We start from the raw sequence: 17608 nt of genomic DNA on the forward strand, positions 1-17608 counted from the left end.
CCTGCCGGGAAATGTAGTCCCAGCCGCCGGGCTCCCGGCTCTCCGGACTACAACTCCCAGCAGCCCCCGCGGCGGACCCCGCACCGCGCGAGGCCGTGGTGCAGCGCAAGGCCTCCTGGGAAATGTAGTTCCCCCCCGTGGCCCGCTCTGCGGAGGCACCTGGACGCCCCCTCCCCCGGAGAAACTACAACTCCCATCGCCCCGCGGCGGCCCCGCCTCTCGCGCCCCCGCCGCAAGGCCGGGGAGATAAACTCCAAGAGACCCCCTCCGGGACCCCTCCTGCGGGAGGCTAATTTGCATGTTATTTGCATCTCATTAACATATTAATGCGCTCACCCGGCGGTCTCTCACGGCCCCGTCCCGTCTCGCCCCGTCCGGGTCCCTCGCGCTTCCCCTCAGCAACAGCGGAGCCGCCGCGGCCAGCACCGCAGCCAATCAGCGCCCGGACCGGGAGCCCCCCCACAACACACACACTCGCCCCACGTGGGGGCGTAGGCGGGGCTGGCCACAGCCAATCCGCATCTGGGGCGACGGACAGATGAGATCACTTCACTGCGCCCCCATTGGCTATCGGCCTAAGAGCCCTAGTCCAATTAGGAGCTGCCTCCGGCAGGCCAGGGAAGAAGGCGGGCCGCAGCATGTGTGACACGCTGGAGCTTGGGAGCCCGGGCGCTGGTGTCCCACGGGGGGCGCCTGCGCGTGCAGTGCAGCCCTCCCCACACGCCGGCAGTGTGTGTAGTGCACCCTGCCCCCGCCAATGAATGCAGTGCTACTCCCCACCAGTATGTGCAGTGCAGCCCTCCCCAAACGCCAGCAGTGTGTGCAGTGTACCCTGCCCCCACCAATGAATGAAGTGCTAATCCCCACCAGTGTGTGCAGTGCACCCTGCCCCCACCAATGAATGCAGTGCTTCTCCCCACCAGTGTGTGCAGTGCACCCTGCCCCCACCAATGAATGCAGTGCTACTCCCCACCAGTGTGTGCAGTGCACCCTGCCCCCACCAATGAATGCAGTGTTTCTCCCCACCAGTGTGTGCAGTGCAGCCCTTCCCATACACCGACAGTGTGTGCAGTGCACTCTGCCCCCACCAATGAATGCAGTGCTACTCCCCACCAGTGTGTGTAGTGCACCCTGCCCCCACCAATGAATGCAGTGCTTCTCCCCACCAGTGTGTGCAGTGCAGCCCTCCCCACACGCCGGCAGTGTGTGCAGTGCACCCTGCCCCCACCAATGAATGCAGTGCTACTCCCCACCAGTGTGCGCAGTGCAGCCCTCCCCACACGCCGACAGTGTGTGCAGTGCTCCCTGCCCCCACCAATGAATGCAGTTCTACTCCCCACCAGTGTGCGCAGTGCAGCCCTCCCCACACGCCGACAGTGAGTGCAGTGCTCCCTGCCCCCACCAATGAATGCAGTGCTACCCCCACCAGTGTGCGCAGTGAAGCCCTCCCCACACACCGACAGTGTGTGCAGTGCACCCTGCCCCCACCAATGAATGAAGTGCAACTCCCCATCAGTGTGTGCAGTGCAGCCCTGCCCCCACCAATGAATGCAATGCAACTCCCACCAGTGTGTGCAGTGCAGACCTCCCCACATGCCGACAGTGTGTGCAGTGTAACCCTGCTCCCACCAATGAATGCAAAGCAACTCCCCACCAGTGTGTGCAGTGCAGCCCTGCCCCCACCAATGAATGCAGTGATACTCCCCACCAGTGTGTGCAGTGTAGCCCTGCCCCCACCATTGAAGTATAACTTCCGACCAGTGTGTGCAGTGCAGCTCTGCCCCCACCAATGAATGCAGTGATACTCCCCACCAGTGTGTGCAGTGTAGCCCTGCCCCCACCATTGAAGTATAACTTCCGACCAGTGTGTGCAGTGCAGACCTGCCCCCACCATTGAATGCAGTGCAACTCCCCAGCAGTGTGTGCAGTGCAGCCCTGCCCCCACCAATGAATGCTGTGAAACTCCCCACCAGTGTGTGCAGTGCTGCCCTGCCCCCACCATTGCATGCAGTGCAACTCCCCACCAGTGTGTGCAGTGAAGCCCTCCCCCACCATTGAATGCAGTACAACTCCCCACCAGTGTGTGTAGTGTAGCCCTCCTCACACGCCGACAGTGTATGCAGTGCAGCCCTGCCCCCACCAATGAATGCAGTGCAACCCCCCACCAGTGTGTGCAGTGCAGCCCTCCCCACACGCCAACAGTGTGTGCAGTACAGCTCTGCCCCACCATTGAATGCAGTGCAACTCCCCACCAGTGTGTGCAGTGCAGCCCTGCCCCCACCAATGAATGCAGTGCAACCCCCCCCCACCAGTGTGTGCAGTGCAGCCCTCCCCACACGCCACCAGTGTGTGCAGTGCAGCCCTGCCCCCACCAATGAATGCAGTGCTACTCCCCACCAGTGTGTGCAGTGCAGACCTCCCCACACACCGACAGTGTGTGCAGTGCAACTCTGCCCCCACCAATGAATGCAGTGTTACTCCCCACCAGTGTGTGCAGTGCTGCCCTCCCCACACGCCAACAGTATGTGCAGTGCAGCCCTGCCCCCACCAATGAATGCAGTGCTACTCCCCACCAGTGTGTGCAGTGCAGACCTCCCCACACACCGACAGTGTGTGCAGTGCAACTCTGCCCCCACCAATGAATGCAGTGTTACTCCCCACCAGTGTGTGCAGTGCTGCCCTCCCCACACGCCAACAGTATGTGCAGTGCAGCCCTGCCTCCCACCAACAAATGCAGTGCAACTCCCCACCAGTGTGTGCAGTGAAGCCCTGCCCCCCACCAATGAATGCAGTGCAAGTCCCTACCAGTGTGTGCTGTGCAGCCCTCCCCCTACACCAACCAGTGAGTGTGTGCAGCCCCTGTGTGTGCTGTGCAGCCCTCCCCCTACACCAACCAGTGAGTGTGTGCAGCCCCACTGTGTGTGCTGTGCAGCCCTCCCCCCACACCAAGCAGTGAGTGTGTGCAGCCCCACTGTGTGTGCTGTGCAGTCCTCCCCCTACACCAACCAGTGCATACAGTGAAGCCCTCCACAATGCATCTGGAGCATGTATGGTGCAACCCTTCACCTACATGACCAATGCATGCAATGTAGCCCTCCCCCTGCATGGACCAGTGCATGAAGTGCAGCCCTCCCTCCACCCCAACCGTTTTGTGCAGTGCAGCCCCATGCGTTTGGATTGCATGCAGTGAAACCTCCCTATGCAACCAGTGTATGCAGTGCAGCTCCTGAGAGCTTGAAATTGCGCAGCACAACCCTTACACCACACCAGCCAGCGTACGCAGTGCAACCCCAATGCAAGCCTGGAATGCATTCAGTGTAACCCCCTGCATGCAGTACAGGCCTCCCACACAATTGGCATGTGCAGTGCACCTCTCATATGCTCCTGGAGTGCATGCAGTACAGTCCCCACTTGTGAGCAGAGCATGTGCAATGCAAATCTTCCCCCTTACCAATCAGTGTGTGCAATGTAACCCCTGCATGCATCTGGAGTGTGTGCAGTGAACCCCTACATCTGCCTGGAGAGTGTGCAGTGAAATCCCCACACATCAACCAATGTGTGCAGTGCAACACACACACCACACGGCCAGAATGCATACAGTGCAACCCCCCCCCCCCCAAACAAACCAGTGGGTGCAGTGAAACCCCCAGGGGCCAGACACACACTCTGGCGCATGCAGTGTAAGCCCCACACACTGGCCATTCACACACACCGGTGCAGGCAATGCAGCTCCTTTTATACACACCACTGTGTGCAATGCAACCTCCTGCACACAGTGATGCATCCCGTGCAATCACCCACACACCAGTGCATACACTGCATATAACAATGTGCACAGGTGGGTTGCCTTGCAAAACAACCCCTGCACACATCCGTGCACGGAATGCCACGCCCTCCTTTGCATACTGATGCATGCAATGCATCCCCACTGTCACGGACACAGGGGCACGTAATGCAAGACTGGGGCATTCTGCAATTCCCCTGCCACTGCACAGAGGTCAGCTCCTGCTAGTGCAGCTCCATCCTCCACAGAAACTGGTCCATGAGCTACCACTACTGTCGTCTGGCCCTGCCACCGAACCGTCCTGCTCAGGCAGAAACAGCCGTGTATGCACCAAATGCCAATGCAACACTGTAACCCTCTCTCTACAGAAACACTGACACACGGATGCAGCCCCCGACACAGAAGCCTGCAACACCCTGCACAGGCCAGGTGCCTGGAAGGCAACCACCCTGCCAGTGCACGTGCGCCAGTGCACACGCCGCCACGTCTCCTGCACCTGTGCCCAAAACGCGTGTGCAGAACAGGCGGCGTGTGGAGCACAACGCCCTCCTGCCCCAGGGAGTGCAACGAAATGGCCCAGCTGCACGCAGGGAAACTGGCACATGGCGCGTGCACTCCCAGCCCCGCTGCATGTAGTGCGATCCCCCCCGGGTGCAGGAAATGGAACTTTCCCCACCCGCACCGCGCATGCAGGGCCATTCTCCACGCGCACATGGACACCGATACGTGCGAGGCTGCTCTCTGCCTGAGAGGGAGTGCAAATCCACCGGGACACGGCTGCACTGGACCTGCCTTTCCGGTGTGTGCAGTGCAACCCCCCACCCCCACGCACGTGCACATGCACCCACTAGTGGAAGCAACACACGTCAACCCACCCTGCCAGGGCAGCTGGCAGACCCCGTCACTCTACCTCCCAGGCTGCCCAGAGTGCAGGGACCTTGCGTCCCGCCCCCAGGAGCGCTCCAGAACACCCACACGCTCCCCAGCAGGGTTTGTGCTCTGCTCCTGTGCTGGCCCTTTAAGAACCCGTCCCCGCTGCTCTCTTCCCAGCCTGGGGGGACAGGGCTAGTGCATTTTAAAGGGGGGGCGTGCCCTGCTCCAACCTCCCTGGGTGTTCTTCTGCCTCCTTAACTGTATCCCTGCTCCCCCCTACTCCCCCCCAATTCCCAGATCCCCCCAGACACTCCTCCATTCCTACCTCTAGACCTCTTCTCCCTCTGCAAGCCAAGATGGGGCCCCCGCGCTGCGAGTTTCCCTACAGCAGTGCCCCAGCTGGGTACCCTGGTGTTGCAAACCCCATGCAGCAGTGCCCCCCCCCCCGACAGGGACCCTGGTGCCGTGAACTTCCCCACAGCAGTGCCCCAGCCATGGCACAAAGCAGCCAACAGGTTTGTCGATCGGCCTGTAGGTGTAGGAGTATGGATGCATGAGTGTGCAAGCGAATGCCTGCATGCGAGCTTGATTGTTCAAATGAGTGTGTAAGAGCCCCCTCATGCCTGACCATGCCCGCGAGTGTGCAACTGGTCACCATGGCACGCACGTGCGAGAGCACGCCGGGGCACATGCAGGTGCCAGGCAACCCTTGTGGCCATGTGAGGCCCTGCAGGCATGTGCCGATCCCCTGTGCGTGAGAAGCCGGGTGCGAGGACTCTGCCTTGCCCGCAGCCTGGCAGCCGCGGCAGGGCAGGGCAGGGCAGGGCTGGGCCGGGGCTGGGCCAGCTGGCAGCTCCCCAGGCCTGGGACAGGCCCAGATTTCCCAGCAGCTGTTTTTAGCCCCTGCTAATTCAACGGCAGGAACAAACTTTTCCTTTTGCCTCCCGCGTCTATTTCTGCTGCCGGCACCCACCCAGCCGCGCCAGCCCCACCTCGTGCATCCCCCCCCCCCCCCCGTGCATGCTGTCATTCCCTCCTTCCCAGGAAACTCCACCCTGGAGCTAAAGAACCCCTCCCCCGCCCAGGCGCTGTCCCTCCCCACAGGGTGGGGGCACCAGAAAGGGATCCCCCGACTCGCTTCTTCACACGCCTGCCACATTCAGCTATTCCTCGCTGCCTTCCTCCGTGAGTGACTTGGGGCTTTTCCTACTCTTTGGGGGGGCTGGGAGCCAGGACTCCTGGGGTCTCTCCCTGGCACTGGGAGGGGAGTGAGAGTTAGTGGTTAGAGATGGCTGGGAGCCAGGACTCCTGGGGGTTTTGATACTGACTCAGTGGCTGAGAGAAGGCAAGTCCTTTGCCCCCCCGTGCCTCAGTTTCCCATCTACATAATGGAGACGAGATGCCTGGGGCGGAAAAATGCCCCATGCTGTCTGAGAGGGAGGGACAGCCCTGTGAAATCACAGGCAGTTGAGCCGGGAGCTTCCCTGCGACAGTGCCCTGTCCAGAGGCTGGTGCTGTGAGCTTCCCCTCAGCAGTGCCCTGACACTCTCCTTTCCTGTCAGTGCACTTTTGGACTGGCGGGGAGCGGAGGGGGGAGCTGTGATCACTGGCTACCTGGGCTCTGGTTCACCAGTTCCCTCCACCGGAGGGTGGGAGGGTGGGGGGGTGTTTGGGATGTGGGGGAGGGGCAGGGGCGCTGTGCCTAATGCATCCGCCCGGCCACACGCTTCCCAGCCGATAATTATAGCGAGAATCACGCTGCATTATTTATAAGGGAGCTATTTATACCCAGGGCCCAGAATCGGCGGCACCAGCCCGGCCCGCTGCTCCGCACCCCTCTCCCTCCGCCAGGCACAAGGGCAGCTCAGGCGGCGGGGCAGGGGGGGCGTTTGCAACACAGGTCCCCTAGGGCAGGGTGGCCCTGGCACACAGTCCACAGGGGAGCGCCCAGCTACTCCAGCCTCTCCCAGCAGGGGGCGCCGGGGGCAGGCCGGGTTAGCTGCACTGAGGGGTGCCAGGGAGGGAGCTGGCCGTCCTGGGTCTCTTGTAACGACTCCCCTCGTGTCCCACCAGGACCCCGCCTGCGGCATGCACTGCAGGTGCCCAGCCCCGGCGAGCAGACACCAGGAAGCCACCTGGAGAGGGCAAGGTAAGGGGGGGGGGACACAGCTGAGTGTGCAAAGAAGCAGACACACCCAGGCCATCATGCTCCATTGCACACATGGATTTCCCAGCTAGCCCCACCCCTCCCTTTGCACACCCACTCCTGTGGCCCGTGTGCACACTTACCTGCTTTGCACGGGCACCTGCAGATGCACGCTCACCCCTTTGCACACCCACTTATACAGCCCTTGCATGCCTGCTCACTCCATTTGCACACACACATCTTCACACACATGCTCACCCCCTTCTCTCGCACACCTGCTTATGCCCCATCCCATTTTGCACACCCCTCTCTAGCTTGCACACGCAGGTACAAAATCCCCCTGGCAGCGGCTTCCAGGCCGGGAACCAGCCAGTTACCAGGGACCCTGGCTCTTTGTTAGGGCTCAGAGAAGGTGCCCTCCCCTCTCCTCCCCACCCCACCAAGCATTTGGGCCTTTCTGGGGGGGCTGATCCCCTGCTCTCAGACCCCGGGCTGTGCCCCCCCCCCCCCGCGAGGGGGATTGGCTCCTACTCTCGGAGTGCTGTGTGGTTGCATCAGACACACACAGAGACACACACACGTGCACACACCAAACAAAAGCCACTTGTGTCTAAATGAGGCAATCGAAAACAAACACCTTTATAATTACCCCCGCTGGGCCCCACGTGGGCCAGAGCCGGGGGAGGGGACCGGGGAGACCCACACACGCACTCAGCTGGATGGACTCACGGAAACACACCACCCACACAGAGACACACACACCACACAGACAGATGGGTCCTGGCTCCACGCACGGGGCAGCACCCGCTCAGGACTCACGGTCGCTTCCAGCCAGACTGTTCCATAATATATGACACAGGCACACATGCAGACAGACACACAACACGCATGCACACATACATGGATACACGGCACGCACACAGACACATGTGCATGGACACGCAACATGCATACACATGGACACAGACACACACACACGGATACATGACACGCCACAGACCTAGACCCACACAGAATGCCAGGACACAGGTGCACACAGATAGACAGGACACAACACCACAGACCACACACGCACAGACACAGTCCACAGCAGCCATGTGCCCTCCCCCCCAACATGCTGCCAGACGCAGACACACAAATGTTCCCACCTAGCATAGCTCCCATGACAGCGACACCCAGAGCCTGCACCCCACCTCGCTCGCACCCCCATGCCCAGCTCTACGGGGCACTGCCCCCCTCGCCCGCTCTGCACAGCCAGCAACGAATGACCAATGTCTCTTCCCTCCCGCCCCCATTTCTCTTGCCCCCGGGCCCCCCACTCCTGCCCTGCAGCCCTTGCCTCCCCAGCTCTGTTTTCTGTCCTAGCTTTAGCCCACTGGCCCAGGCCTGTCCCTCCCCACTCCCAGCAGCCCCTGCTCCCCCTTCTCCTTAGCCCAGATCTCCAGGGCCTGCCCAGTCCGGGGACCTGGGCCACTGCTCCCCCCACATCCTGACCCTGTGGCTGTCAGGCCCCCCGCCCTGCTCCCCCTCCCAAACCTCATTGGTCCCAAGCACCTTTGTGCGGAGCTCCGGGTCCCCCACTGTCCTGATCCCCCCCAAGCTCCCGGATCCCCCCCAGCCTTGGCCCCCACCTGAGCCTCCAGATACTCCCCTACCCTGCCACCAGCCCGCCTCTCCCCATCCCAGACCCGGCCCGATCCCCCTCTGCCCCCTCCCTGAGCCGCCCCTTTAAACCGCCCCTCCCATCCGGCGTCTGTGGGCGGAGCCGGTCGAGGGGGCGGGATCAGTGTCCATGGCGACGCGGCGGTGACGTGTTTGCAGGGGGCGTGGGCGTCCCGGCTCCATATGAGGCCGGGAAGGGGCGGGGGGGGGGACCAAGGGGGGGGGGTGGGAGAGACCGATACCGACCCGGCGGCGGCTGCAGCGCAGGAGCCATGAAGACCCCAGCGGACGCAGGTGGGGACTGCGGGGGGCCGGGCCCACGTGGGGTTGGGAAGTTAGAGGGGTCCTAGGGTTGGGGGGCCCTCTGGGGGGTCCTGAGGGATTTGGGGCCGGGCGGGGAGCGCGTGGCTTGGGGGTGTCCTGGATGCAACGTGTTCTGGGGAGCCGCGTGTGGAGCGAGGGGAGGAGGAAGTGGGGGGCTGGGAGGAAGACGAGGCAGGAGTCCTGGGGGGCACAGAAACGGCGGGGAGCTGGGGCCGGGGGCGGCGGGGAGGATCGGAGCTTACTAGTGATGGTGGCGGCTGGAGCCCCTGCGGGGGGCGGGCGGTTGGTGGGTCCTGGCGCGGGGGGCGCCACTCTCGTCCCCACGACTTATGGGGCGCCGGGGGTGGCTGCGGTGGAGCAGCGGGACCTGTTGCATTTCCCGGGCCCGGCTGCTGCCGCGGCGAGGGGGGGCGGTGCTCCGCGCGGGGGGGCTCGGGGATGACTCCGGCGCCTGGGGGAGGCTGGATGGGGGGTTGGGGAATGAGGAGTTCGTGGAGTGGGGGGGTCTATGGGGAGCAGAGGGCGCCTTATTTTGCCGGGGGGGCTGCACCTCTGGGTACGCCCGCGGGGCAGGAGCCCCCCCAGCTGTAGGCCCATGGGGGGCGCTCCCCCCGCGCTCCCCTCCCTGGTCCCGGGGAGAGAAAAGTTGCAAAGTTCCGAACTGGAAACTCAACGTTCGAAAAGGAACTTTTTGTTTCCGACAAACAAGGCGGCGTTAAGGTGGCGCCAGGCGGGGGAGGGGGGCCGGGGAGAATCTGCCCCCGCTCCCCGTGTTTGTCTTGGGGGGCAGGGTGTGTGTCCCCTGCGGGAAGACAGAGCCGGTTAGAACGCTTCCCCCCCCCCCCTTTTTTTTTTAATCCTTACGAGGACGATACCACCTTAAACCCAGCTCCAATCTTGTCCTCTTTGGGGCGGGCGGGGGTGTTAATCGCCAACCTTTTACGCTGGACTTTAACCCCCACCACCCCGAAAAGGGGGGGTTGTGCCTCTCGCTGACCTAGATCCCCTCCCCAATCCAAACGGTGATCATACCACCTTAAATACACCCGGGGGCGCCGGGGGGGCTCGTTTGGGCTGTGGCTGAGCTGGATTTGTAGGGGGGGGAAGAAGCCGCTTCTTGAAACCCAGTGCGGCGGGGGGGGGGGGGTCATTGCTCACTCTGTGGCTGGACTTTGGCCGGGGGGCATTGAGTAGCTTCCGCGCTTGAAAATGCCCCGTCCCCTTGCCTGTCCGGGTGGGGGGGGGGGGCTCCCTTTGCACAGGCCTGGCCTCCCCCCTTCCCCTCTCCCAGGCTGGTTGGTGCTGGGCTCCCCTCCCCCCCTGGCGCCACCCACCCCAGCCCCATTGTCTCCAGGAATCTGGGTGTTTTTTGAAGTTCTTCTCGCTTCTGTTCAAACTTGTCTCCCCCCCCCGCTCCCCCCCCGCCCCATAATTGAGGTGGCGGCGGCGGCTGCAGAACTTTTTCCTGCCTCTGACTCTGGGAAAGTTCTTCGCCTGCGCCCGGACAGAGCGACACGGACAGACAGATCCCGCGCCCGCCCGCAGAAATCACAGCCCAGACCGCCCCCCCTTTCTGGGGCGTGCCCCCCAGCTCTGAGCGCGGTCTGCGGGCGCGGGGCTCGGCTCTGCCCCCGGCCGCCCCCCCGCGCAGACACTGTGTTGTGGCCCCCCCGGCCGGAGGCTGCTGGAATGGGAGTGATGTAATATTCGGGAGGGGGGTGGAATTCGATCCGGCTCCAGGCATTACTCAGAGGTGGTGTGGTTTGGGGGGGCGCTTAAAGTGACAGCGCCGCCTTTCTCCCCCCAACTCCCGATCCCACCCACTCCGGCTCGCCCAAATCTCCCCCCCCCCGGGCTGGGCGTGGGGGCTCTGCCCCACACCGAGGAGGGAAGCGTCTCGCCCCTGCCCCCTCCCCCGGGCCGGGCTGCGCCCCAGACATGCCCGCACTTAGGGAGCAGTGGAAAATGCCGGGGGGGAGGAGGGGGGCGGGCTTGGCCGGGAGCTGAGACTTGGAAGGAAAGTTGGGTGGCGAACAGTCTGTGCATTGTGTGTGGGCAGGGGCCGGGCAAATCCAGCCCCCAGCCCCCTGGACTCGCCCCAGCCCCTGCGAGCGGCTGTTCGGGGGCAGTGGGGTTCCGTAACTGGGGGGCTGCTGGCGCGGCCCGGTGGGTGGGTGGCGGTGCCCCCCTCCCGGCGTCTGGCCTTCCCACCCATTGGCACCAGGCTGCCGGCGGCTCGTGCCAGACCCGGGGGCCGCGCCTGCCAGCAGACGGTGGTTTTGTGCTCCCCCCCCCCCCCCGCCTCCTCCCTAGCTAGCGGGGGATGGGGACATGGGCGGGAGGTGGGCACCCGGGACAAGAGTGGGCCCCGGCTTAGTCACTGGGGCTGAGCTGGCTCTGCCGTGGGGGGGGACACAGGCTGCGCACACCCTTGGGACTGCACGGGGGGGGGCGGCAATGAACAGCACTGGAAAGCCTGGGACAGGGTGGCAGGGGTGGAGGGCCCCTGGGATTGGGGGGGGCAGGAATGTTCCTTGCTGGGGGGCTCAAATGCGGCCCCCAATCTCCTCTCACCTGGGCCTGGATCTAGGAATATCCAGTCTTGAGTCTTCATGGAGGCCTGGGCAGCTATAGGAGTGGGGGTGCCCCCGGGGGGCCAAGCCTCAGGCTCCGGCCCTACAGCAGTAAGGGGGGTTCTCAGCTCCCCTAGGCCTGGGGCTGTGCTGCTCCCTAAAGTCGCAGTGGGTGTGCAGCGCCCCCCTCCAGCTCACACCTGGGGAGGGCTCCATGGGGGGGTCCCCCCGCGTGTCTGGCAGCGCCAGCCGGGGAACAGTGACCCCATTCACAGGATCTCCGCGGGCGGCTGATGTCAGAGCCCCCCCTCCCCGGGCTAATTAGCAAGAACAGGCCCCTGTGTGTAAGTGGGGCTGAGTCAGAGGCTGCGGGGGGAGGGGCCCGGCCGGCCCCACGATCACAGGGAGAGTGGGGGGAGGGGAGCTTCCAGCCAGATAGCTGGGGACCCCTTGGCCCCTCTTCCTCCTTTCCACCTTGGCCCACTTGCGGCCCCAGCCGGGCAATCCCACTGGGTGTTCTGGAGTAGCAGGAGAGCTACCCCACGTCCTGGGGGGGGAGGCTGGTGCCAGCGGCTCCTCGTGCCAATGTGTTACTGGCACGGGGGCTGGTGCTGCAGGGCTCTCGCGCCCGCCTGGGATGCAGCCACCTCTGGGGTGGCCCCCGGCTGGTGTCCAGGAGGCGAAGGAAAAGGCCCTTGTATGCCTGCATCCCTGATGGGACTCTGGCGGGGTGGGGCAGGGGAGGTGCCCTGAGCACCTGGATCCCTGGCTTGCGGGCCGGGGGGGGGCCTGTGGGTGCCAGGGCCCTCCCCAGCCCACTCCTTCCCTCGGCCTCCCGGCGGGTTATTTTTAGCCCTCTGCTCGCTCTGTTGCCTGTTGCTTGGAGACTGGGAGCTGGAGGGGGGCGGATGGGATGTGTTTGCGAGGCCCCACAGCACCCAGTGGGGGGGCAGGAGGCTGGGTGACCCCTGTGTGCTTTGGGGGGCAGGGCTGGGTGCTGCCCCACGTTCCTCTGATCCCAGCCTGTTTGCATTGGGGTATCCTGGCCCCCAAGGGTGGGAGCTGCATCTGGCTCAGAGGTGTGTGTGTGGGGGGGGGTCTCTGCCCCACCCGCATGGGGGGCTAGGCCAGAGCGGGGTGACATCATTGCTCTAATGGCTCTGTCTGCGGCTGTGCCCCCCCGCCCCGGCGCCTGGCCTCCATTACAGAGGCTCTGAATTATTGATGCGCTTTGAGCGCCTGGGGTTTGGGAAATGGGAAACCGCCCCCCCCTGCTGGGGGGTGGGGGGCTGGGCTGTGCCCCTGTACAAGGACACCCCCCCACCACTGGGGTCACCTTCTCTCCCCCCCCCCCCCCCCCGCTGGGCCAGGTGGGAGGCACAGTCCCGCCCAGCCCCCTGTAGCAGGAGAGCAGCAGAAGGGTGAGGGGCAGTGGGGGGCCCCTGTAGCTTGGGGGCTGCTGGCTGAACCAATCAGGGCTGGTGAGACAGGCCAGTATGGGGGGTAGCCCCAAGGCATGCTGGGAAATGGCCTGTTGTCTGTTACCAGGTGCAGAGGTTCAGCCGCCCGAGGCCTTACACTGGCCTGCTGCCCCCTGCTAGGATGGGGGCTCAGTCGTGAAGGGGTGGTCAGGGTGGTGTTGAACTCCGCTGCCCACCCCGTCTCACAGGGCTGGGGGGTGCTCAGGCTGTGCCCCCATGGGGGGTTGGATTTGGCCTCGTCCCAGAAGCAGCCACCCTGGGCATGCAGGGACCTCTCGTGAGCCCTGAACCGGAGGGGGGGCACTACTTGCCAGGGTGGGGGGCCGGGCTGGAGGCCTGGGCAGCCTGGCAGGTGCTGGGTGACCCCCACGCCTTTGCCAGAGGGGCATTAGCCCCTTTCCACCTGCTCATCTCCGCAGTCGTGGCTCCCAGCCCCCGCTGCCCTCCTGTTGGGGCGCCTCTGGGAGCCGGCCACTCGAGGGCTGGTGCCGAGTGCTGGCTTCCAGCCCGTCCTTTCGCCCGCAGGGTTCGCCTTCCCCGACTGGGCCTACAAGCCCGAGTCGAGCCCCGGCTCGCGGCAGATCCAGCTCTGGCACTTCATCCTGGAGCTGCTGCGCAAGGAGGAGTACCACGACGTGATCGCCTGGCAGGGCGACTACGGCGAGTTCGTCATCAAGGACCCCGACGAGGTGGCGCGGCTCTGGGGCGTGCGCAAGTGCAAGCCCCAGATGAACTACGACAAGCTGAGCCGGGCGCTGAGGTGGGGGGCAGCGGGGCCCTGGGGGACCAGGCGGGTGGATAACCGGTAGCCAGGGCAGCTCCAGCCGGGCCACAGCCCCCTCGCCTGCCCCCACCCCACCGCTTAAACGTAACGTTTGGGGGCTGACCACGGAAAGGGATTTTGCAGCCCTGTCTGGGGCAAGGCACACGCCAGTGGCCTGCCCGAGCTCGGGGGAGAAGCCAGGAGTCGGGGCTCCCAGCCCTGCGAGATCTCGGGATCCAGGCTCCCAGCCCCGGCCCTAGCCCCTGGCCCTGGCTTGCGAGCCAGGCTGGGGGGCTGACAGCCCCTGCTCTCCCCCCCAGGTACTACTACAACAAGCGGATCCTGCACAAGACCAAGGGCAAACGCTTCACCTACAAGTTCAATTTCAACAAGCTGGTGCTGGTGAACTACCCCTTCATTGACATGGGCATGGCAGGTGAGGGGCCGCGGGGCTGGCCGGGGGCAGGGGGCTGTGGGCGATGGGAGAGGGGGACAGGGAAGGGCTGCTGGTGGGTGGGAGTCCGGCAGCGGGCTGGGTTGGCATGGGGGGGCGGAGCTGCAGTGGGGAGGGGCCAGGTAGGTGGCAGGAGCCCCCCTCACCTTCCTCTCCCATGGCAGGCGGCCCCGTGCCCCAGAGCGCCCCGCCGGTGCCCTCGGGCGGCTCCCATTTCCGCTTCCCCCCCTCCACGCCGTCGGACCTGCTGTCGCCCGGGGCGGAGGAGCTGCGCTCGCCCGGCGTCTTCTCGGCTGTGGCCCGGCGCCTGGCCCGCGGCTCCGTCAGCGACTGCAGCGACGCCACCTCGGCCACCTCGGAGCTGGAGGAGCCGCTGGGCGAGGAGGGGCGCCGGGGCCCAGGGGAGGGGGCCGGCTTCCGTGGTCCCCCCCTGCCCGCACACCCCCGGCTGGCCCACGACAGCCTCTTCCGTGCCTACCCCCGGCCCCGTGGGCCTGAGCCCCTAAGCCCCTTCCCGGTGTCTCCCATGGCCGGCCCTGGCGCCCTGCTGCCCCCCCAGCTCTCGCCCGCCCTGCCCCTCACTCCCACCCACGTGAACTACACCCCCTCGCCCACCCTGAGCCCCATGTACCCGGGCGGCTCCCACTTCTCCTTCAACCCCGAGGACATGAAGCGGTACCTGCAGGCACACACCCAGAGTGTCTACAACTACCACCTGAGCCCCCGGGCCTTCCTCCACTACCCCCACATCCTGGTGCCCCAGCCCCAGCGCCCCGAGAAGCCGCCCCCGCCCGAGGAGCCCCCCGCCCCCTTCAAATTCAAGCTGCAGCCCCCCCCGCTGGGCCGGCGCAACCGGGACAAGGCGCCAGCGCCCCCCGGGGAGGTGGCCGCCCCGGAGCCCCGGGTGCCCTGCATCAAGGTGGAACCCATCTCGGAGGGCGAGTCGGAGGAGGAGGAGGTGACGGTGGAGGTGACAGACGTCAGCGAGGAAGACGAGGAGGTGTTCAAGGCTCCCCCCGCCCCCGCCGGGGAGCCCCTGGTGGTCCCGGCCCCCCGGCAGGGCGAGGCCAGTGCCCAGTGCATCCCCCTCAAGCTGCGCTTCAAGCGGCGCTGGAGTGAGGATCAGCGGCTGGAGGCGGGCGGGGGGGGCGGCCCTGAGGAGACGGACGACAAGAAGGTGAAGGGGGAGGGGGAGGAGGCCTCGGCCGGGGGGGGGCGGCGTGTCAGCACCGACCTGCCCCACGCCACAGCCCAGCTCTCTCTGGAGAACAAGGACTCGTAGAGCCAGACCGGGGCCCCCCGTGTGCCCAGGGCCGGACCGGGCTGGGGGGCGGGCTGGGGGGCCGTCTTCTGCTGCCTTAACTCTGTTGGCCTCCTCCCGGGCCCTGTCCGCTGGAGGGGAGGCGCCGCTGTTTGTACTTCGATATACAGCTCTCTATATTTTTGGGGGGATGGTTTTCAATCGGGGGCAGCTTTCCTTTCAGGGGCTCTTTTTTAAAGGGGGGGCAACCCCAGGAATTTATATCATGTAGAATTTTGTTTTTAACCTTTTCCCATCCCCTCGTTTATATCCAGTCGCTGCCTTGTGGGGGGTTGATCGTAAAGCGGGGGCATGTTGGAGGAGCTCCGTGCCCCTCGCCCCACACTTGTGGGGTAACGGGCTTTCAAGCACAAGAAACTCTTTAGTCTGTCTGGTGGGATCAGAAATGGAACCCAGCCCTGTGGTGCCCCGATATGGGGGGGCCTTCGGGAGAGCTGAGACCTATAGTGCCCCATGGCCTACAGACCTAGCCCCTCCCACCCCAACGCTTGGTCTGTACGGAGCTGTACGGCCTCTTGCTGAGGGGGTGCTCTGGAGCTTGGGGGCCGCAGGTGCTTGGGATGCTAGAGCTGGCTTTAAATAACCAAAAATGGGTGGGGGGTGCGGCCGCTGGCCTGAGCCCCCCGGGGGACCGGGTGGATCTCAAGTGCCTGTTGAAATACTGTCTCTGGGAAATGGGGGTGGGAGGTGCAGGCACCCCATGTCCTCCCCAGCGGGGCGGGGCCTAAACTGACATTTCTCCCCCTTCTCAGTACCGGGAGCCACTCCCCGAGTGAGAATGGGGAATAAGGGGGTCCCCACAGGCCGAGTGGGACCCCAGCTGATTGGGGGTGTGGCTGGGGCGTGACAGGAACTACCCCCCCACCCTGTTCTCCTGGGGGCAGGGCTTCACCTCCTGATCCCAGGGAGGGAGTTGTGTGTCCAGGCCTGGATGGGGGTGTCAGGGGAGGGGCAGATGCCATTGTGTGGGCCCAGTGGGGAAGGGGCCTTCTGAAGCCTTATTCCAATTCCTGTACAGCGGGGCGGGCGGCTCGGGTCACGAATGTATAAAATAACCAATAAAAGAGTTGGAAACCTCCTGGCTTTTTGCTCCTCTTTGTAGCACCAGCCGGGGGAAGGGGCTATTCTGGGTGGGCAGGAGGGGGAGAGAGGTGCTGAGTTTCTGGCCTTGGGTCCCAGTCTGTGCCTGGGGAGGGGGGGGATTCTCAAACTCCACCCCTCCATGCCATGACCTCCCTAGGAGCAGGAGTTCACACCTGCCTGGGGCACTGGCCTCTTGGCTCCCCCGGCACCCCCGCCTGCCCTGCTGCTGCTGGGTGTTCACTGCTCCACCTCTGCCTGGTGCCCACTTCCCCTTAGGGCTGCTGGGCGCTGGCATGGCCCAGAATGACCCACAGGCATGACTGCCTAGCTCCTGGGGCAGTCAGAAATGGGGGGGGGAGCAGCCCCCAGGCCTTGGCTCCCCTGCCACATCTGTTCTGGGAAGTGGGCAGGGTCTCCTAGCAACACGGGGGTGTGTGTGTGGGGGGGTAGCTTCCTTTGCTGCCCCCCAGCTCAGACTGCACCTCTCACCCACAGCCCTCTATGTGGCTTAGCCTGGCCCTGCCCCTGACTGCGCTGTGCCCAGGGCGGGGTCACACCTAGCACCCCCCCCCGTGCCCTGGGCAGGGTCACACCTAGAACCCCCCCGTGCCCCGGGCAGGGTCACATGTAGCAGCCCCCCCCCGTGCCCCAGGGCAGGGTCACACGTAGCAGCCCCCCCCGGTGCCCCGGGCAGGGTCACACGTAGCAGCCCCCCCCGTGCCCCAGGGCAGGGTCACACGTAGAACCCCCCCCGGTGCCCCGGGTAGGGTCACATGTAGCAGCCCCCCCCGTGCCCCAGGGCAGGGGCACACCTAGAAACCCCCCCAGTGCCCCGGGCAGGGGCACACCTAGAACCCCCCCCGGGCAGGGTCACACGTAGCAGCCCCCCCGTGCCCCGGGCAGGGGCACACCTAGAACCCCCCTTGGTGCCCCAGGGCAGAGTCACACCTAGAACCCCCCTGGGCAGGGTCACACCTAGAACCCCCCCCCCCCCTGGGCAGGGTCACACTTAGAACCCCCCCGTGCCCTGGGCAGGGTCACACCTAGAACCCCCCCGGGGCAGGGGCACACCTAGAACCCCCCCGGGGCAGGGTCACACGTAGCAGCCCCCCCGTGCCCCGGGCAGGGGCACACCTAGAATCCC

The 17608-nt window shown here is 65.1% G+C and overlaps 1 protein-coding gene across 2 annotated transcripts; it reads left to right on the forward strand.

Moving 5' to 3' along the window:
* The first annotated feature begins 5786 nt into the window (after positions 1–5786).
* ERF (ETS2 repressor factor) lies at positions 5787–16462 on the forward strand. 2 transcript variants are annotated; one of them, XM_075916033.2, is made up of 5 exons: positions 5787–5842; positions 6731–6806; positions 13369–13603; positions 13927–14042; positions 14225–16462. In XM_075916033.2, the coding sequence occupies exons 2-5, from the start codon at positions 6746–6748 to the stop codon at positions 15340–15342; spliced, it is 1530 nt and encodes a 509-aa protein (XP_075772148.1). In that variant the 5' UTR covers positions 5787–5842; positions 6731–6745; the 3' UTR covers positions 15343–16462. The 2 variants fall into 2 exon arrangements, with proteins under 2 accessions (XP_075772148.1, XP_075772147.2); XM_075916032.2 differs by lacking the exons at positions 5787–5842; positions 6731–6806 and adding an exon at positions 8613–8759.
* The last annotated feature ends 1146 nt before the right edge of the window (positions 16463–17608 follow it).

This window comes from Pelodiscus sinensis, chromosome 22 (genome assembly GCF_052426305.1).
Source record: "Pelodiscus sinensis isolate ZL-2025 chromosome 22, ASM5242630v1, whole genome shotgun sequence".
In the NCBI taxonomy this organism is placed as follows: Eukaryota; Metazoa; Chordata; order Testudines; family Trionychidae; genus Pelodiscus; species Pelodiscus sinensis.